The sequence below is a fragment of the Triticum dicoccoides genome, chromosome 4A (assembly GCF_002162155.2).
Source record: "Triticum dicoccoides isolate Atlit2015 ecotype Zavitan chromosome 4A, WEW_v2.0, whole genome shotgun sequence".
Classification (NCBI taxonomy): Eukaryota; Viridiplantae; Streptophyta; class Magnoliopsida; order Poales; family Poaceae; genus Triticum; species Triticum dicoccoides.
This window is the reverse complement of record NC_041386.1, coordinates 595,780,344-595,803,211: the sequence shown is the minus strand read 5'-3', so window position 1 is coordinate 595,803,211 and position 22,868 is coordinate 595,780,344. Positions and strand designations below refer to the sequence as shown.

At 43.0% G+C, this 22,868-nt stretch overlaps 1 protein-coding gene and 1 non-coding gene across 2 annotated transcripts; both read left to right on the top strand.

Moving 5' to 3' along the window:
* The first annotated feature begins 1,085 nt into the window (after window positions 1–1,085).
* TRNAG-GCC lies at window positions 1,086–1,156 on the top strand. Its single transcript has one exon. It is a non-coding gene; the product is annotated as a tRNA-Gly (tRNA).
* A 2,576-nt stretch (window positions 1,157–3,732) lies between these two features.
* On the top strand, window positions 3,733–4,435 carry LOC119283740 (serine carboxypeptidase 1-like). The gene is made up of 2 exons (XM_037563159.1): window positions 3,733–4,138; window positions 4,311–4,435. Exons 1-2 carry the CDS (start codon window positions 3,733–3,735, stop codon window positions 4,433–4,435), a joined length of 531 nt encoding a protein of 176 aa, XP_037419056.1.
* The last annotated feature ends 18,433 nt before the right edge of the window (window positions 4,436–22,868 follow it).

Here is a 22,868-nt window from a genome sequence, read left to right as displayed (position 1 = left end):
AGGGCGCGCTGCGGAGGATACGGAGGCGGGTGCGTGCTCTGGAGGATGGTCAGCCGGAGGCCATTTACGCGATGGACGACGACGACCAAGAGATCTAGTGAGTTGATCATATCTTCCAGGTGGTTGCAGGCCTGCGATGCAACAGATGTACCAAAATGATAAGTGCCACACGTGTGGCACGAAAACACTGCCCTGCGGATTTGATGTTGCATATATAAGATCAGCCACGACATGCATTGTTTATCTTGTTTTGGGTTGCATACTCGCCTCGGCAAAGATTTATGCTCGGTTTAAAAAAATAACGGGCGATGAAAATCAATGGAACACTCGGCAAACATGATGAATGAAAATAAAAAAAATGAGGCGCAGTCGGGGGAAACATGGTGGCAGGCGCGGTGAAGAAGGCGCGGTAGCACGGGAGGCGGAGCTCGCTGGCCACGTGGATCATCACGGAGGTCATGGAGATGTCCTATCTCCAAGTTAATAACCGTGAAAAGGGGTAAGCCGAGTAGGGTTTGCAGTGTAACACTCAGCAAAGTCTTTACCGAGCGGATATATCAACCTTCACCAGAGTACACAACGCAGTGGCGAAGACATGCGTGGGGTGGCTATATATGGCTATAGACCCAGGCCTAGCAACAACTTGCCTTGTTATTCCTTCGTACAGTATAGAAAATCACAAAAGTTTATCACTCAATATAGCAAAGCCCCAGGCGTGTAACTTGTTGCTAGCTCACTACACGGCAAAGAACTAGATTCCAGTAGTGAAGGGAGTGTTGGTTGTTCTTGGTGGACTTGGATCAACAAGTAGTTCAGGAATAAGATAGGAGAGAACTCTGACAGTAGGAAGTTCATCACTCAACGTAGTCGTCTAGCAGTTAAGTTCGACTCTATTGCAATTCAGAATTGTGATAGGAATGGTTCATACGCCTAGTTCACCACTTTCTTTGGGATACGTTGGCGTCCCTCAACGACGTATGTGGACTGAAGATCAGCACCGAAACTGAACTGACACGTTGCCTGGATTCCCGTTTGCTAGTCTTGTCAACCGTCTTTTAATATCTTAAAATAAATGTGTCATCGAGGCACCAGTGGTCTAGTGGTAGAATAGTACCCTGCCACGGTACAGACCCGGGTTCGATTCCCGGCTGGTGCACTCTTTTTTATCTTTAGTCATTTCTTTACATACATGTAAAGTTCATCTAATCTTGTCACTTATATAAGTCTTTTTTGGCTTTATATACATCAAAAAGCAGAGGAAGAAGAGTAGTGAGAGCGAAATCATGGTGTGTTTGTTCCCACTCTTCCACGCAGCTCACCGACCGATCCAGCACACTACGTTCTTGCCATGGTGTATGCCCTTTTTGCGGGGTTATTTTGATCTAAAAAATATCACGACAACCCTTGTGTGCGAAATCATGGTGTGTTTGTTCCCACTCTTCCACGCAGCTCACCGACCGATCCAACACACTACGTTCTTGCCATGGTGTATGCCCTTTTTGCGGGGTTATTTTGATCTAAAAAATATCACGACAACCCTTGTGTGTATTGAGAAATTGTAAGGGCGCGTGCTGCCTCTGTAACATAAGACGCTTGGTAAGCAATCCAAACAATTCAGGGAAAAGATGTTTTTTGTCACTATCATGGACTCTAGAAACATTTTATAAAAAGTTATAGATGGAATATTTCATAAGTGATATATTGTATAGTGATATTTTTCATATAGGAGTACTCAAAGTCTGGGGCTGTATATTTATGAAGAGAACTCTTGAAGGGCATGAGGTCAATGTCTAGCTAAACAGATAGAAGAAGTAACTACAATACTCCACTATCTAAGATATTCTTTAAAGTGTGTCATTATAATACTACTCCCTCCGTTTCTAAATATAAGTCCTTTTAGAGAATCCACTATAGGTTACATACGGAACAAAATGAGTGAATCTACACTCTAAAATATGTCTATATACATCCGTATGTAGTTTGTAGTGGAATATCTAAAAATTATTATATTTAGGGACGGAGGGAGTAGCCTCACTATATATTCCCTTTTATCGTTATAATGGATGCCACATAAAAGCGTGTCTAAAAACACAAGCAGGAATTAGGTGGATGTTGTGTCGTGTTTTAATTCAGAACCGAGCCCATTTATTATGACCACCAAAAACGATGCAGCTAGAAATGTCCAGCATGTTTGTTCATCATCACGACATGTTAGGCAGAATGTCTCAAACTAGGAAAAATATATGTTGGCGAACAATGCTCAGTCACTGCCTAGCCCATTATCCACCGTTAGTGGCACCCACTTGGCTGTGTCGACATCTGCCTTTAAAACGTCCAATTGTCAAGTGAATAAAGGAGAGCCGAGAGGGCTTTTTTTTGTAACCTCACCATTAGCAGCTTCCCATGGGACTCGGTTAGGTGCTAGCTGGTGATGATGACATCACCGGTTTCATTGTCTCTTGTACAGTTGTACATGCACAAGACAAACTCATATTTTGACTACCATCAACTTATTTAAATGTCTTGACACGCCATAGCCCTCCTCATCTGGTGTTGCCACATCGTTGTCCTCCTCTTCCTCCCCATCTTCTTCTTCCTGGCGATTATTGCATTCTCTTCTCCCTCATCATCATCATCCGTGCTCTAGGCATTGTGATCATCATAGCTTGATGGTTGCTTGATAACACGCTTGCAATGGTAGCCATCGGTGTCATGTTGATAGCCAGTGCAAGACTTGAAAAATGTCAGTGACAGCTTAACAAGCACCGGGAAGTGATTGCCTTGCATTCAGACTTGAACTTAACGAAAAAAAGAAAAGGTTCATACAATTTTCTTCTACTTCACCTTTTCCCGAGTGAAGTCCAGTGGTCGAAGTAGAAATACCATTTGGTTTGGCTATACCGTAATCTGTAAAATGAGTTGAAATAAGATCGAGCGGTATGAGATCTTGAGCCTTTGTGATCGCATAGTGTTTGTCTCCAAGGAATGCAATGTCCATTATATATTCCTATGTCTTTTTTCTGGCTCAGGCAACCACACACCATTTCCTTGCTGAAATACGGTCGACAGGTAGTTCATATTGTTTGTCAGGGCGACAATGAAGTTGTCGGGGGAAACTTTATGAGAAGCTTTGCAAGTCTTATGGAATACGACCGTGTCTAGCACCATGAGAAACATAGATTGCTGGAGAGAGTTTTGCGTAAGAGGAAGTTGTGTAGTATGTTTTCATGCGTCACTAGAGGCATAGATGTCACTGAGATCAAGGGGAAGCTAGTTGTCAAAGGAGTCAATAAAGATGCCATCTTCAGGGAAAGAAGGGAGGCGGTGCCAGCGACCATTGGAGGGAGTGAATACATAGCCATCCTCTAGTACGATCCGCGACAATTAGGGAGTCGCCCGTTCCCTTATCTTTTGCACACTACAAAAAGTTTCGATCATTTTCACAATAAAATAAAATATTGACCATATTTATTTATTTTCAGATGTTTACATTGTTTTGGTAAATGAGTGCTATTAAAGCGTTGATTTTGCCATAAATAATAGCTACAGAAACAGCGGATTTCACCTGCATGTGTCAAAAGCATATTATGGCAGTACATTAATTTGGATTTGATCTTGCTCAGATGGCATCTTTTCTCTCCCTAGCTACCTAACTCCATGACCTATAAAATCCATGTGAATTAGACGATCATCAATCTCACACACAAGTTGAATAGTCGATCATCTCAAGAGATGGGGACTATTACTGTTGGATTCCATCTTTTTTTTTTCATTCCCACAATTGCATTGCACGCCCATGCCTCATCTCAGGAGGCGCATCTCACAAAGTTCCTCTCGTCTAAAAGATCCAGAAGCAACATCAGCAACAAAATTGGTGATCCTACTAGTTTCCATGGCGGATCATTTCTCGGAATCGCCAGCAGCCCCCGAACAGATGGGTACTCAGGCTCCGACCACATCGCTATGAAGGCGGCCGACAAGATCTCGGCGCTACCAGGACAGCCGGAGGGCGTCGACTTCGACCAGTACGGCGGGTACGTGACTGTCGACGACCATAATGGCCGCGCACTCTTCTATTACTTCGTGGAATCTCCCGGCAACCCGATGGCGAAGCCACTCCTCCTATGGCTCAACGGAGGTGAGGAAGATACACTCTACTACTAGTAGCTAGCTAGTACCATTGCGTATTGTTGAACACTATATTTGGTAAATTGCTCAAAATGTTCTAAAAAAATACATTCAAAATGCATAATGAATTGATACGATCTTTCAAAAAATAAATAATGGATTGATATGGAGCATGCATGCAGGGCCTGGGTGCTCGTCGTTGGGCTTCGGAGCGATGCGAGAATTGGGCCCTTTCCGGGTGAACAGAGACAACCAAACTCTCACTAGGAACAACCATGCCTGGAACAATGCCTGTAAACAGCTTTGAGCTTTACAAGCATATCTTGGTTAAGATTGCTGCTCCTGGGACTTGAGTAAATTGCAGATTGGTTAGCGGCGGTTTATACAAACAAGAAAAAGATTCATTTGGGATGAACATCGAGGCGACTCACCAAAGATAGCAGAAACCATCTGAGATATACGGTGTTTTAAGCCGGTGAGATCCGTGGTCACCTCTTGAAGAGCCGCCTCTGCTTTTTCAGCTCACTGCGTCAAAGCAGTCTTCTCTTCAGCCCATGTTTTTCTTTCTGCATCGAAGCTGGTTTTCAGTTTCTCCGTCTCAGATATGCTGAATGGGAATTTTGAAAATGCCTTCTGGGTCTCAGATTCTTGACTTGCTAGCTGGGTCTTTGCATCAGTCAATTGTGATTCAAGTTCAGCAGTAGCACCTGTATGAAATACAGAGCTGTCAACATGTTCACATCAGGGTTACAGGAATATAAGTCCCAAGTCTTTTGCAAGCAACAACACTTGGCACTTGGGGGCTAATGGCTGCCGAAAAATTCAGTCATAACAAACAATTCACGTGAATAAGTCCCAAGCACTTTGCAAGCAAGACTACTTGGCACTTGGGGGCTAATGCACATCGATTGAGTTTTCTTACTATTTTATGATGACCTGGTTGTGCTGTAAACAATCACAGCCGGCTCATGGGGGCTACACAGATAAGCTTTCACTTTTAAACAATGGTAAACAGAACCGGCTCATTCATGCCGATTAAACCGACCCTTGGGGACTACGGATGCAATGCTAAATTGTTTAAACATCTGGTTTAATTCTAACTATGACAACCGGCTTTGGAAGGATTCTACTATAGATGCTTATGGATTATTCTAAGTCTATATCATATTCAATCTTATCATAACCAGTAGACTTGGGGGCTGGCAGGATATTGATACGTCTCCAACGTATCTATAATTTTTGATTGCTCCATGCTATATTATCTACTGTTTTGGACATTATTGGGCTTTATTATCCACTTTTATATTATTTTTGGGACTAACCTATTAACCGGAGGCCCAGCCCAGAATTGTTGTTTTTGCCTATTTTAGAGTTTCGAAGAAAAGGAATATCAAACGGAGTCCAAACGGAATGAAACCTTTGGGAATGTGATTTTCTCACCGAATACAACTCAGGAGACTTGGACCCTACGTCAAGCCAATTTACAGGAGGCCACGAGGTAGGGGGCGCGCCTCCCCCCCCCCCCCGGGCGCGCCCTCCACCCTCGTGGGCCCCCTGTTGCTCCACCGACGTACTTCTTCCTCCTATATATACCCACGTACCCCCAAACGATCAGATACGGAGCCAAAAACCTAATTCCACCACCACAACTTTCTGTATCCACGAGATCCCATCTTGGGGCCTGTTCCGGAGCTCCGCCGGAGGGGGCATCGATCACAGAGGGCGTCTACATCATCATCCAAGCCCCTCCGATGAAGTGTGATTAGTTTACTTTAGACCTACGGGTCCATAGTTAGTAGCTAGATGGCTTCTTCTTTCTTTTTGGATCTCAATACAATGTTCTCCCCCTCTCTCGTGGAGATCTATTCGATGTAATCTTCTTTTTGCGGTGTGTTTGTTGAGACTGATGAATTGTGGGTTTATGATCCAGTCTATCTATGAATAATATTTGAATCTTCTCTGAATTCTTTTATGTATGATTGGTTATCTTTGGAAGTCTCTTCGAATTATCAGTTTGGTTTGGCCTACTAGATTGGTTTTTCTTGCCATGGGAGAAGTACTTAGCTTTGGGTTCGATCTTGCGGTGTCCTTTCCCAGTGACAGAAGGGGCAGCAAGGCACGTATTGTATTGTTGCCATCAAGGATAACAAGATGGTTTTTTTATCATATTGCATGAAACTATCCCTCTACATCATGTCATCTTGCTTAAGGCGTTACTCTGTTTTTAACTTAATACTCTAGATGCATGCTGGATAGCGGTCGATGAGTGGAGTAATAGTAGTAGATGCAGGCACAAGTCGGTCTACTTGTCTCGGACGTGATGCCTATATACATGATCATACCTAGATATTCTCATAATTATGCTCAATTCTGTCAATTTCTCAACAGTAATTTGTTCACCCACCGTAGAATACTTATACTCTTGAGAGAAGCCACTAGTGAAACCTATGGCCCCCGGATCTCTTTCTCATCATATTAATCTCCATCACTTTATTATTGCTTTGATTTTTTTACTTTGCCTTTTACTTTTCACTTTGCATCTCTATACCAAAAATACCAAAAATATTATTTATCATCTCTATCAGATCTCACTTTCGTAAGTGACTGTGAAGGGATTGACAACCCCTAAACGTGTTGGTTGCGTTGAGCTATTGTTTTTGTGTAGGTACGAGGGACTCGCGTGTAGCCTCCTACTAGATTGATACCTTGGTTCTCAAAAACTGAGGGAAATACTTACGCTACTTTGCTGCATCATCCTATCCTCTTCGGGGAAATCCAACGCAGTGCTCAAGAGGTAGCAAGAAGAATTTCTGGCGCCGTTACCGGGGAGTCTGCGCAAAAGTCAACATACCAAGTACCCATCACAATCCCTATCTCCCGCATTACATTATTTGCCATTTGCCTCTCATTTTCCTCTCCCCCACTTCACCCTTGCCGTTTTATTCGCCCTCTCTCTCTATCCTCCCTCTCTTTCTCTATTTGCCTCTTTTTGCCCGTTTTCCTTTTGTTTGCTTGTGTGTTGGATTGCTTGTTTGTCGCGATGGCTCAAGATAATACTAAATTGTGTGACTTCACCAATACCAACAATAATGATTTCCTTAGCACTCCGATTGCTCCTCTTACCGATGCTGAATCTTGTGAAATTAATGCTGCTTTGCTGAATCTTGTCATGAAAGATCCGTTCTCCGGCCTTCCTAGTGAAGATGCCGCTACCCATCTTAATAGCTTCGTTGATTTGTGTGACATGCAAAAGAAGAAAGATGTCGATAATGATATTGTTAACTTGAATCTATTTTCTTTTTCGCTTAGAGATCGTGCTAAAACTTGGTTTTCGTCTTTGCCTAAAAATAGTATTGATTCATGAAACAAGTGCAAAGATGCTTTTATCTCTAAGTATTTTCCTCCAGCTAAGATCATCTCTCTTAGAAACGATATTATGAACTTTAAGCAACTTGATCATGAACATGTTGCACGAGCTTGGGAGAGAATGAAATTAATTATACGTAATTGCCCTACTCATGGTTTAAATTTGTGGATGATTATACAAAAATTTTACGCCGGATTGAATTTTGCTTCTAGAAATCTTTTGGATTCGTCCGCGGGAGGCACTTTTATGGAAATCACCTTAGGAGAAGCTACTAAACTCCTAGATAATATTATGGTTAATTATTCTCAATGGCATACTGAAAGATCTACTAATAAAAAGGTGCATGCGATAGAAGAAATTAATGTTTTGAGTGGAAAGATGGATGAACTTATGAAATTATTTGCTAATAAGAGTGTTTATTCTGATCCTAATGATATGCCCTTGTCTACTTTGATTGAGAATAATAATGAATCTATGGATGTGAATTTTGTTGGTAGGAACAATTTTGGTAACAACGCGTATAGAGGAAATTTCAATCCTAGGCCTTATCCTAGTAATCCCTCTAATAATTATGGTAATTCCTACAACAATTCTTATGGAAATTATAATAATATGCCCTCTAATTTTGAATCTAATATTAAAGAATTTATTTCTTCGCAAAAGAATTTTAATGCTATGATTGAAGAAAAATTGCTTAAGATTGATGATTTGGCTAGGAACGTTGATAGAATTTCTCTTGATGTTGATTCTTTAAAGCTTAGATCTATTCCTCCTAAGCATGATATCAATGAGTCTCTCAAAGCCATGAGAATTTCCATTGATAAGTGCAAGGAAAGAACCGCTCGGACGCGTGCTATGAAAGATTCCTTTATTAAAGCGTGTTCTTCTAGTTCCTATGAAAATAATGATGAAGATCTAAAAGTTATTGATGTGTCCTCTATTAAATTTTTGTTTTGCAATATTAATCTTGATAATGATGGGACTGAATATGATCCACCTTTACCTAGAAGGCGTTCTAAAAATTCGGAGTATTTAGATCTTGATGGTGAAATTGATAAAAGTGGGATTAAAAGAAATAAAACCCTAGATGATGCTAAACCCACTATATTTGATTTCAAGGAATTTAATTATGAAAATTGCTCTTTGATTGATTGTATTTCGTTGTTGCAATCCATGCTAAATTCTCCTCATGCTTATAGTCAAAATAAAGCCTTTACCAAACATATCGTTTATGCCTTGATGCAATCTGATGAAGAAACACTTGAGTTGAAAGTTTCTATCCCTAGAAAAATTTATGATGAGTGGGAACCTACTATTAAAATTAAAATTAAAGATTATGAGTTTTATGCTTTGTGTGATTTGGGTGCTAGTGTCTACTATTCCCAATACTTTGTGTGATTTGCTAGATTTCCATGATTTTGATGATTGCTCTCTAAAACTGCATCTTGTGGATTCCACTATTAAGAAACCTATGGGAATAATTAATGATGTTCTTATTGTTGAAAATAGGAATTATGTGCCCGTAGATTTTATCATTCTTGATATAGATTGCAATCCTTCTTGCCCTATTATTCTCGGTAGACCTTTCCTTAGAACGGTTGGTGCAATTATTGATATGAAGGAACGGAATATTAGATTCCAATTTACATTAAAAAGGGCATGGAACACTTCCCTAGAAAGAAAATAAAATTACCTTATGAATCTATCATGAGAGCCACTTATGGATCGCCTACCAAATATGGCAATACCTATATCTATTCTTGCTTGTTATGCCTAGCTAGGGGCGTTAAACGATAGCGCTTGTTGGGAGGCAACCCAATTTTATTTTTATTCCTTGCTTTCTGCTCCTGTTTAGTAATAAATAAATTATTTAGACTCTGTTTTGTTTGTGTTTTTTGTGTTTAATTAGTGTTTGTGCCAAGTAGAACCGTTGGGAAGACTTGGGGAAAGTCTTGTTGAACTTGCTGTAAAAAACAGAAACTTTAGCACTTACGAGAACTGCTGTCATTTTTATTTGGAAAGTGCTATTTAGTTAATTCTTTTTGAAGATGATACATATATAAATTCCTCACGTCCAGAAATTTATTTAAGAATTTTTGGGGTTCCATATCTTGCACTAGCTACAGATTACTACAGACTGTTCTGTTTTTGACAGATTCTGTTTTTCGTGTGTTGTTTGCTTATTTTGATGAATCTATGGCTAGTAAAATAATTTATAATCCATAGAGAAGTTGTAATACAGTAGGTATAACACCCATATAAATAAAGAATGATTTCATTACAGTACCTTGAAGTGGTCTTTTGTTTTCTTTCGCTAACGGAGCTCACGAGATTTTCTACTTTAAGTTTTGTGTTGTGAAGTTTTCAAGTTTTGGGTAAAGATTTGACGGATTATGGAACAAGGAGTGGCAAGAGCCTAAGCTTGGGGATGCCCATGGCACCCCCAAGATAATCTAAGGACACCTAAAAGCCAAAGCTTGGGGATGCCCCGGAAGGCATCCCCTCTTTCGTCTACTTCTATCGGTAACTTTACTTGGAGCTATATTTTTATTCACCACATGATATGTGTTTTGCTTGGAGCGTCTTTTATGATTTGAGTCTTTGCTTGTTAGTCTACACAATCATCCTTGCTGTACACACCTTTTGAGAGAGCCATACATAATTTGGAATTTGATAGAATACTCTATGTGCTTCACTTATATCTTTTGAGCTTTATAGTTTTACTCTAGTGCTTCACTTATATCTTTTGAGTTATATAATTTTGCTCTAGTGCTTCACTTATATCTTTTGAGTTATATAATTTTGCTCTAGTGCTTCACTTATATCTTTTAGAGCACGGTGGTGGATTTTTTTATAGAAACTATTGATCTCTCATGCTTCACTTAGATTATTTTGAGAGTCTTAATAACATGGTAATTTGCTTAAAATCCTAATACGCTTGGTATGAAAGATTAATAATAAAACTTTCTTATGAGTGTGTTGAATACTAAGATAAGTTTGATGCTTGATGATTGTTTTGAGATATGGAGGTAATAATATCAAAGTCATGCTAGTTGAGTAGTTGTGAAATTGAGAAATACTTGTATTGAGGTTTGCAAGTCCCGTAGCATGCACGTATGGTAAACGTTATGCAACAAATTTGAAACATGAGGTGTTATTTTATTGTCTTCCTTATGAGTGGCGGTCGGGGACGAGCGATGGTCTTTTCCTACCAATCTATCCCCCTAGGAGCATGCGCGTAGTACCGAGGTTTTTGATGACTTGTAGATTTTTGCAATAAGTATATGAGTTCTTTATGACTAATGTTGAGTCCATGGATTATACGCACTCTCAACCTTCCATCCTTGTTAGCCTCTTCGGTACCATGCATTGCCCTTTCTCACATTGAGAGTTGGCGCAAACTTCACCGGTGCATCCAAACCCCGTGATATGATACGCTCTTTCACACATAAACCTCCTTATATCTTCCTCAAAACAGCCACCATACCTACCTATTATGGCATTTCCATAGCCATTCTGAGATATATTGCCATGCAACTTTCCATCATTCTGTTCATCATGACACATTCATCATTGTCATATTGCTTAGCATGATCATGTAGTTGACATAGTATTTGTGGCAAAGCCACCGTTCATAATTCTTCCATACTAGCTTGTCTGTCTTGATTCATTGCATATCCCGGTACACCGCCGGAGGCATTCATATAGAGTCATCTTTGTTCTAGTATCGAGTTGTAATCATTGAGTTGTAAATAAATAGAAATGTGATGATCATCATTATTAGAGCATTGTCCCAAGTGAGGAATAAAAAAAGAGAAAGGCCATAAAAAAAGAGAAGGCCCCCCAAAAAAGAGAAAGGCCATAAAAAAGAGAAGGCCCAAAAAAATGATGAGAGAAAAAGAGAGAAGGGACAATGTTACTATCCTTTTACCACACTTGTGCTTCAAAGTAGCACCATGATCTTCATAGTAGAGAGTCTCTCATGTTATCACTTTCATATACTAGTGGGAATTTTTCATTATAGAACTTGGCTTGTATATTCCAACAATGGGCCTCCTCAAGTGCCCTAGGTCTTCATGAGCAAGCAAGTTGGATGCACACCCACTAGTTTCTTTTGTTGAGCTTTCATACATTTATAGCTCTAGTGCATCCGTTGCATGGAAATCCCTACTCCTTGCATTAACATCAATCGGTGGGCATCTCCATAGCCCATTGATTAGCCTCGTTGATGTGAGACTTCCTCCTTTTTTGTCTTCTCCACATAACCCCCTCATTATATTCTATTCCACCTATAGTGATATGTCCATGGCTCGCGCTCATATATTGCGTGAAAGTTTATAGATTTGAGATTACTAAAGTATGAAACAATTGCTTGGCTTGTCATCAGGGTTGTGCATGATGATAGCATTCTTGTGTGACGAAAATGAAACATGACTAAACCATATGATTTTGTAGGGATGAACTTTCTTTGGCCATGTTATTTTGAGAAGACATAATTGCTTAGTTAGTATGCTTGAAGTATTATCATTTTTATGTCAATATGAACTTTTGTCTTGAATCTTTCGGATCTGAATATTCATACCACAATTAAGAAGAATTACATTAAAATTATGCCAAGTAGCACTCCGCATCAAAAAATCTGTTTTTATCATTTACCTAGTCGAGGACAAGAAGGAATTAAGTTTGGGGATGCTTGATACGTCTCCAACGTGTTGGAAATATGCCCTAGAGGCAGTAATAAAATGATTATTATATTTCCTTGTTCATGATAATTGTCTATTATTCATTCTATAATTGTATTATCCGGAAATCGTAATACATGTGTGAATACATAGACCACAATGTGTCCCTAGTGAGCCTCTAGTTGACTAGCTCGTTGATCAACAGTTAGTCATGGTTTCCTGGCTATGGACATGGGGATGTCATTGATAACGGGATCACATCATTAGGAGAATGATGTGATGGACAAGACCCAAACCTTAGCATAGCACAAAGATCGTGTAAGTTCATTTTGTGAGAGCTTTTCTAATGTCAAGTATCATTTCCTTAGACCATGAGATTGTGCAACTCCCGGATACCGTAGGAGTGCTTTGGGTGTATCAAATGTCACAACATAACTGGGTGGCTATAAAGGTGCACCACGGGTATCTCCGAAAGTGTCTGTTGGGTTGGCACGAATCGAGACTGGGATTTGTCATCCGTATGACGGAGAGGTATCTCTGGGCCCACTCGGTAATGCATCATCATAATGAGCTCAATGTGACCAAAGGGTTGGTCACGGGATCATGCATTACAGTACGAGTAAAGTGACTTGCCGGTAACGAGATTGAACAAGGTATTGGGATACCGACGATCGAGTCTCGGGCAAGTAACATACCGATTGACAAAGGGAATTGAATACGGGATTGATTAAGTCCTCGACATCGTGGTTCATCCGATGAGATCATCGAGGAGTATGTGGGAGCCAACATGGGTATCCAGATCCTGCTGTTGGTTATTGACCGGAGAGGCGTCTCGGTCATGTCTGCATGTCTCCCGAACCCATAGGGTCTACACACTTAAGGTTCGGTGACGCTAGGGTTGTAGAGATATTAGTATGCAGTAACCCGAAAGTTGTTCGGAGTCCCGGATGAGATCCCGGACGTCACGAGGAGTTCTGGAATGGTCCGGAGGTAAAGATTTATATATAGGAAGTCCAGTTTCGGCCAGCGGGAAGGTTTTGGGGGTTACCGGTATTGTACCGGGACCACCGGAAGGGTCCCGGGGGTCCACCAGATGGGGCCACCTATCCCGGAGGTCCCCATGGGCTGAAGTGGCGTGGGAACCAGCCCCTGATGGGCTGGTGTGCCCCACCCAAGGGCCCAAGGCGCCTAGGGTTGGAAACCCTAGGGGGCCGTTGCCCCCCGAGGGGGCATGCGCCCCCTGGTTGGAAACCCTAAGGGGGTCGTTGCCCCCCCGAGGGGGCATGCGCCCCCTGGTTGGAAACCCTAAGGGGGTCGTTGCCCCCCGAGGGGGCATGCGCCCCCTGGTTGGAAACCCTAAGGGGGCCGTTGCCCCCAGGGGCCGCCGCCCCCCCTTTTAGATGGGATCTCCAAGGGGGCATGCGCCCCCCTAGCCCCTATATATAGTGGAAGGGAGGGAGGGCAGCCGCACCTTGCTCTTGGCGCCTCCCTCTCCCTCCGTAACACCTCTCCTCCCCGCTTGTGCTTGGCGAAGCCCTGTCGGGATCCTGCTGCATCCACCGCCACGCCGTCCTGCTGCTGGATCTTCATCAACCTCTCCTTCCCCCTTGCTGGATCAAGAAGGAGGAGACGTCTTCCCAACCGTACGTGTGTTGAATGCGGAGGTGCTGTCCGTTCGGCACTTGGTCATCGATGATTTGGATCACGGCGAGTATGACTCCATCATCCCCGTTCACTTGAACGCTTCCGCTCGCGATCTACAAGGGTATGTAGATGCACTCCTATTCCCCTCGTTGCTAGAATACTCCATAGATTGATCTTGGTGATGCGTAGAATTTTTTTAATTTCTGCTACGATCCCCAACAGTGGCATCATGAGCTAGGTCTATGCGTAGTTACTATGCACGAGTAGAACACAAAGTAGTTGTGGGCGTCGATATTGTCAATTTTCTTGCCGTTACTAGTTTTATCTTGATTCAGCGGCATCGTGGGATAAAGTGGCCTAGACCAACCTTACACGTACGCTTATGTGAGACCGGTTCCACCGACTGACATGCACTAGTTGCATAAGGTTGCTGGCGGGTGTCTGTCTCTCCCACTTTAGTCGGATCGGATTCGATGAACAGGGTCCTTATGAATGGTAAATAGAAATTGGCAATTCACGTTGTGGTTTTGGCGTAGGTAAGAAACGTTCTTGCTAGAAACCTATAGCAGCCACGTAAAAACTTGCAACAACAATTAGAGGACGTCTAACTTGTTTTTGCAGCAAGTGTTTTGTGATGTGATATGGCCAAAGGTTGTGATGAATGATGAATGATATATGTGATGTATGAGATTGATCATGTTCTTGTAATAGGAATCACGACTTGCATGTCGATGAGTATGACAACCGACAGGAGCCATAGGAGTTGTCTTTATTTATTTATGACCTGCGTGTCAACATAAACGTCATGTAATTACTTTACTTTATTGCTAAAGCGTTACCATAGTAGCAGAAGTAATAGATGACGAGACAACTTCAAGAAGACACGATGATGGAGATCATGGTGTCATGCCGGTGACAACGATAATCATGGAGCCCCGAAGATGGAGATCAAAGGAGCAAATGATATTGGCCATATCATGTCACTATTTGATTGCATGTGATGTTTATCATGTTTTACATCTTATTTTCTTAGAACGACGGTAGCTTAAATAAGATGATCCCTCGTAATAATTTCAAGAAAGTGTTCCCCCTAACTGTGCACTATTGCGAAGGTTCATTGTTTCGAAGCACCACGTGATGATCGGGTGTGATAGATTCTAACGTTCGAATACAACAGGTGTAAGACAGATTTACACACGCAATACACTTAGGTTGACTTGACGAGCCTAGCATGTACAGACATGGCCTCGGAACACAGAAGACAGAAAGGTCGAGCATGAGTCATATAGAAGATACGATCAACATGAAGATGTTCACCGATGTTGACTAGTCTGCCTCACGTGATGATCGAACACGACCTAGTTAACTTGGATCATGTTATACTTAGATGACTGGAGGGATGTCTATCTGAGTGGGAGTTCATTTAATAATTTGATTAGATGAACTTAATTATCATGAACTTAGTCTAAAATCTTTACAATATGTCTTGTAGATCAAATGGCCCACGTTGTCCTCAACTTCAACGCGTTCCTAGAGAAAACCAAGCTGAAAGACGATGGCAGCAACTATACGGACTGGGTCCGGAACCTGAGGATCATCCTCATAGCTGCCAAGAAAGATTATGTCCTAGAAGCACCGCTAGGTGACGCACCGTCCCACAGAACCAAGACGTTATGAATGCTTGGCAGACACGTGCTGATGATTACTCCCTCGTTCAGTGCGGCATGCTTTACAGCTTAGAACCGGGGCTCCAAAAACGTTTTGAGAGACATGGAGCATATGAGATGTTCGAAGAGCTGAAAATGGTTTTTCAAGCTCATGCCCGGGTCGAGAGATATGAAGTCTCCGACAAGTTCTTCAGCTGTAAGATGGAGGGAAATAGTTCTGTCAGTGAGGACATACTCAAAATGTCTGGGTTGCATAACCGCTTGACTCAGCTGGGAGTTAATCTCCCGGATGATGCGGTCATTGACAGAATCCTTCAGTCGCTTCCACCGAGCTACAAGAGCTTTGTGATGAACTTCAATATGCAGGGGATGGAAAAGACCATTCCTGAAGTATTTGCAATGCTGAAATCAGCGGAGGTAGAAGTCAAAAAGGAACATCAAGTGTTGATGGTGAATAAAACCACTAAGTTCAAGAAAGGCAAGGGTAAGAAGAACTTCAAGAAGGACGGCAAGGGAGTTGCCGCGCCCGGTAAGCAAGTTGCCGGGAAGAAGCCAAAGAATGGACCCAAGCCCGAGACTGAGTGTTTTTATTGCAAGGGAAGTGGTCACTAGAAGCGGAACTGCCCCAAATACTTAGCGGACAAGAAGGCCGGCATCACGAAAGGTATATGTGATATACATGTAATTGATGTGTACCTTACCAGTACTCGTAGTAGCTCCTGGGTATTTGATACCGGTGCGGTTGTTCACATTTGTAACTCAAAGCAGGAGCTGCGGAATAAACGGAGACTGGCGAAGGACGAGGTGACGACGCGTGTCGGGAATGGTTCCAAGGTCGATGTGATCACCGTCGGCACGCTACCTCTACATTTACCTATGGGATTAGTTTTAAACCTCAATAATTGTTATTTAGTGCCAGCTTTGAGCATGAACATTGTATCAGGATCTCGTTTAATATGAGATGGCTACTCATTTAAATCCGAGAATAATGGTTGTCCTATTTATATGAGAGATATGTTTTATGGTCATGCTCCGATGGTGAATGGTTTATTCTTAATGAATCTCGAGCATAATGCTACACATATTCATAGTGTGAATACCAAAAGATGTAAGGTTCATAATGATAGTCCCACATGGCACTGCCGCCTTGGTCACATAGGTGTCAAACGCATGAAGAAGCCCCAAATACATGGCAGCCTCGGAGGCAGCACAAGAAGCAATCTGGGTGAAGGAGTTCATCACCGACCTAGGAGTCATACCCAATGCGTCGGGGCCGATGACTCTCTTCTGTGACAACACTGGAGCTATTTCCCTTGCCAAGGCGCCTAGGGTTGGAAACCCTAGGGGGCCGTTGCCCCCCGAGGGGGCATGCGCCCCCTGGTTGGAAACCCTAAGGGGGCCGTTGCCCCCAGGGGCCGCCGCCCCCCCTTTTAGATGGGATCTCCAAGGGGGCATGCGCCCCACCTAGCCCCTATATATAGTGGAAGGGAGGGAGGGCAGCCGCACCTTGCTCTTGGCGCCTTCCTCTCCCTCCGTAACACCTCTCCTCCCCGCTTGTGCTTGGCGAAGCCCTGCCGGGATCCTGCTGCATCCACCACCACACCATCGTGCTGTTGGATCTTCATCAACCTCTCCTTCCCCCTTGCTGGATCAAGAAGGAGGAGACGTCTTTCCAACCGTACGTGTGTTGAACGCGGAGGTGCTGTCCGTTCGGCACTTGGTCATCGGTGATTTGGATCACGGTGAGTACGACTCCATCATCCCCGTTCACTTGAACGCTTCCGCTCGCGATCTACAAGGGTATGTAGATGCACTCCTATTCCCCTCGTTGCTAGAATACTCCATAGATTGATCTTGGTGATGCGTAGAATTTTTTTAATTTCTGCTACGATCCCCAACACAACGTATCTATAATTTTTGATTGCTCCATGCTATATTATCTACTGCTTTGGACATTATTGGGCTTTATTATCCACATTTATATTATTTTTGGGACTAACCTATTAACCGGAGGCCTAGCCCAGAATTGATGTTTTTTGCCTGTTTTAGGGTTTCGAAGAAAAGGAATATCAAACGGAATCCAAACGGAATGAAACCTTCGGGAATGTGATTTTCTCAACGAATACAACTCAGAAGACTTGGACCCTACATCAAGCCAATTAACAGGAGGCCACGAGGTAGGGGGCGCGCCTGCCCCCCCCCCCTCCCCCCCAGGCGCGAGCTCCACCCTTGTGGCCCCCCTATTGCTCCACCGGCGTACTTCTTCCTCCTATATATACCCACGTACCCCCAAACGATCAGATACGGAGCCAAAACCTAATTCCACCGCTGCAACTTTCTGTATACACGAGATCCCATCTTGGGGCCTGTTCCGGAGCTCCGCCGGAGGGGGCATCAATCACGGAGGGCTTCTACATCATCTTCCAAGCCCCTCTGATGAAGTGTGAGTAGTTTACTTCAGACCTACGGGTCCATAGTTAGTAGCTAGATGGCTTCTTCTCTCTTTTTGGATCTCAATACAATGTTCTCCCCCTCTCTCGTGGAGATCTATTCGATGTAATCTTCTTTTTGCGGTGTGTTTGTTGAGACCGATGAATTGTGGGTTTATTATCCAGTCTATCTATGAATAATATTTGAATCTTCTCTGAATTCTTTTATGTATGATTGGTTATCTTTGCAAGTCTCTTCGAATTATCAGTTTGGTTTGGCCTACTAGATTGGTTTTTCTTGCCATGGGAAAAGTGCTTAGCTTTGGGTTCGATCTTGCGGTGTCCTTTCCCAGTGACAGAAGGGGCAGCAAGGCACGTATTGTATTGTTGCCATCGAGGATAACAAGATGGGTTTTTTTATCATATTACATGAAACTATCCCTCTACATCATGTCATCTTGCTTAAGGAGTTACTCTGTTTTTAACTTAATACTCTAGATGCATGCTGGATAGCGGTCGATGAGTGGAGTAATAGTAGTAGATGCAGGCAGGAGTCAGTCTACTTGTCTGGACGTGATGCCTATATACATGATCATACCTAGATATTCTCATAACTATGCTCAATTCTCGCAATTGCTCAACAGTAATTTGTTCACCCACCGTAGAATACTTATACTCTTGAGAGAAGCCACTAGTAAAACCTATGGCCCCCGGGTCTCTTTCTCATCATATTAATCTCCATCACTTTATTATTACTTTGCTTTTTTACTTTGCCTTTTACTTTTCACTTTGCATCTCTATACCAAAAATATTATTTATCATCTCTATCAGATCTCACTTTCGTAAGTGACCGTGAAGGGATTGACAACCCCTAAGCGCGTTGGTTGCGTTGAGCTATTGTTTTTGTGTAGGTACGAGGGACTCGCGCGTAGCCTCCTACTGGATTGATACCTTGGTTCTCAAAAACTGAGGGAAATACTTACGCTACTTTGCTGCATCATCCTCTCCTTTTCGGGGGAATCCAACGCAGTGCTCAAGAGGTAGCAGATATACATAACTTATTTAAAGCCGGAAGTCATACCTCATACTTTTGATGCATCTGCTTCACCATATCGATTTCAAGATCACGGCTGAAGTGTACTTGGTTGAGGTAGCCAGACAGAATTTCACTGTTGCTCAATTGGGCATAGTGAGAGACATCAAACCTCACTTTCTGCCTCTCAATAACCTCTTGCTTGGCGGAGTGCTTGGCCAAGATGGTTGGATTTCCCGGTTCTGTAAAGCCGGTGCCAGTGATCAGAACGTCATCAGTATGAGTGTCTGACGGCTTAAGCGAGCTTGATGGTTCAATGTTCAAAGAGTCAGTATTGGCCTGATCAACAAAGAGATCAGGAATTTTAGGTGGATCGTCAGAGACAGGTTCTTCTGGCTGTTTTCAGAGACTTCGGGTGCGGAGACTTGCTGCTCCGCTTCAACAACTTCAGGTGACTCAGTTGGTTTGGTCACCTTTGCCTTCTTACTAGGCTTTGCTTGACCACTGCATGGGTTGTGGCAAGTTGATATAATCATAAGAGTATAAAAGAGGTACAAAACAAAAGGTAAGTATTATTACCCAGGGGCAGTCTTGAAAGCCGACAGCTGAGTCTGCGATGAGTCGCCAGAGGAAGAACGGGAAACCTCCTATTAATTTGAATAAGAAGAATTGAGAAACTAGTGAATGAGACCCACCAGCGGATATAGAGAATTTAAGCTTAAAAGGACCTAGTTTTGCGTTTCCGTGGAACTGGAGTGTTCGGTAAGCCGGAGGACAACTCTTCACCTCCGCTGTTCCGAGTCTGGCATCGGCTCTCGTGCTGCTGTTGCTTCAAAAGAAAGTGAGGATCCAAATGAGCTAAGGGGTGTGAAAAGCTCACTTTCCGGATTACTCGTCAAATTTTCTGTCTTGGCAAAGGTGCTGAGCCGGAGGGAATAATGATTACCTCTTCTTCAACTGCTTGGCTGGCCCCCGTGTCATCCTGAGAGTAGTCAATGTCAATAAGATAATTAAAGAAGGTGCCAAGGGAGTCAAGGGCTACCTCTGACTCAGAATTATCATCTAGCTCAAACATTCCAGATGCTCTTGATTTTTTTTCTTATGCTTCTCGGTGGGCTTCTTGGCGGCTATCTTGGCAGCCCTGGCTGTTTTGGCGGCTTCATGGTCATACTTTGCCTTCCAAAATTCAGATTTAGCCTGTGAAAGACAGTAAAATTTGGTTAGTACAATATCTGACTAATGAGATAAAAATAAAGTAAATTCAGAGGCTCATGCTCGGCGGCGTGTTAAGTGTGCAGAAAGGGTTCAGACCCACTTTACTGCAGTCTTTTGTATCTTCATTTAGAAGATTTTTGGTCATTTTAGTAATTGCATCATCTATTAAACGCAAGGGGCTGTGGCGTAATGGATCCTTTACACCGCCTTTGTAAGTACACATTAAGCCGGGTCGGCGGCTCAAGGGTATGATCTGCCACGAGACCCAGCACCGGACCAAATCAATGCCAGTTAGTCCGTTTCCCAGCAGCGCCTTGACCTTCACAATTATGGGGCAAGCTTTTTACGTTCAACGCCTGAGAGATTTTCTGGAAGGTTATGCTTTGGGTCAAGACGTTCAATACGATAACCCGACAATGGATTCTCATCAGCCGGAGAGGTATCCTTGCAGTAAAACCATGTCTGGTTCCAATCCTTGGGGTGACTCAGGAGGCGGGCATAAGGGAAGATGGAGTCTCTTCTTCGTTGGATGGAGATTCCGCCAAGTTCCAAGCTATGCCCGTTTGTATACTCATTTTGGCGGTTCAAATAGAAAAATTCCCTGAAGAGTTTGACACTGGGCTCCATTTGAAGGTATACTTCACAGAAGACTTGAAAGTTGAAAATGTTTGACACGGAGTTGGGTCCAATGTCTTGCGGGTGGAGTTGAAAGAAGTGCAGAACGTCTCGAAAAAACTTAGAGCCGGGTGGTGAGAAGCCCCGGTTCATATGGTCAGTGAAAACAATGACCTCACCATCCTTCGGTTGAGGTCTTTCTTCATCCGGTTTGGGGGCGCGATAATGCATGACGTTCTTTGCTGGCAAATACCCGACTTTAATAAAATCCTGGAGAGTGCCTTCGGTGACAATGGAAGGAAACCAATTGCATGAAGTGGTTGTTTTTGGCGGGAACAAAGAAGCCTGAAAAAGAAGAAAGGTTGGCATGTTTAAGTTAATACATTCTTTCAAACCAGAAGTAAAAGATGCAGTATATAATCAGAATGGCGGCTTAGATGGGGCCTAATGATATATGGGTAATTGTAAGCCGGTGATATAAGCCGCCCTGACCAGCACGGATATTTAAAATCTGACAAGAGCAAATTCTACGAAGTGTTGGGACAAACAAGTTTCACAGGTTGAAGTTATAAGATTGGATCTGCATTTGTTCAGAAAAAGGAAATAAAAGCTAAACCTAAGATGGCGGCAACAAAAAAATGGGAGTGCTCAGATGAGATCTATTACAATGAGGATATAGTCTGATATCAAAAAATAAGTGCTAAAACTGTTACCACGCAAGATCTGTGCTATTTTCAGATCAAAACTATGCGATCTAGGACGGAGAAAGGGAAGAACGGTGATGAACACCGACGAACAGAGAAACCCTAACATAGATTTATGAAGAGGAAAGGGGAAGACTTACCGATGCTGATTGACAGAGGAGGAGTGCCGCCGTGTTCTGGTCCATCCAGGGTGATGCGGCGGCCGGAGTTGACGAAGGGGACGAAGGTTGACGGCGGTGGAGCTCGGGCGTACTGGAGCGTCGCGAGGAGGAAGAAGAAGGAGAGAAGGCAAATGGGGAGAATGAAAAGTGAACCCGTGACCCTATTTATAAGGCCGGAAGGATAAGTGGCAGGCGCGGGAATCGAGGAGACATGAAAGTGGATATGTGACGGTGCGGGCGCCTCGATTTTTGGAGGTCAGTAAAGGAAAAGATTTATTAAAGATTTGGGCCATGTGTAGTATTAATCATAGGTGACGTCACGGTGGGTTACCGCAATTTCCGGAGATGACATCATGACGGGTAACAATGTTTCACAAGAAGATGAATAAGGGTTTTTCTAAGTGTTGAAGATTGACATAAACAAGTTCAAATCAACCTGGGGCCTAATGTTGGGGATATGACTATTGAATATGACCCGCCCAGGAGGGGCCGGGTTATCCCAATGGTGGTTCATCTAGACAAAGCCCATGAGTATGTGAAGGTGGCGGTTCATGAAGTAGGCATGTTAAAGGGCCCAAACCGAGAGGCGGCTTAAGGCCCATGAGTATAAATCGCCATGTATATGTAACTTGTATTATAAGGCATGTAAGATAAGTCACCGAGCCGGACACGTTTGTATGAGCCGGCCAGGACTCTGTAAACCGCAGGGCGTCAACCCATGTATATAAGGGGACGACCCGACAACAACTTGGGACAAGAAACAATAGACCGAAAGCTAGGCAAAGTGTATTCGCTCCCTGATAATCGAAACCCTAGCATACCATCTCAAACTGGAGTAGGCTTTTACCTTCACCGCAAGGGGCTGAACCAGTATAAACTCTCCGTGTCGTTTGTCCCGTTTAACCCCTTTAAGCTAACCTCGTCGCAATGGCTCCACAACAAAGTCCTTCGACGAGGACATCTGTCGTGACAATTCCACGACATAGGATGTCCGTATCTCGTTTGTCGATGTGGAACTAAATCATGCACTCTGGGTTGTATTTATTAGGAAAAAGAAGCAAAGACTGGGTCTAGTCCTTGGTATTACAGTAGAATTTAGAAATCCCAAATAACTAGTGGAGTACTATCTCACGCTCCTGGGCGCCACACTCTTGGATGTGTGCTTACCAGTTAAAAAACCAGTAAACATTTACTTTGTTCCACAATTTTTGAAACAAAAGAAG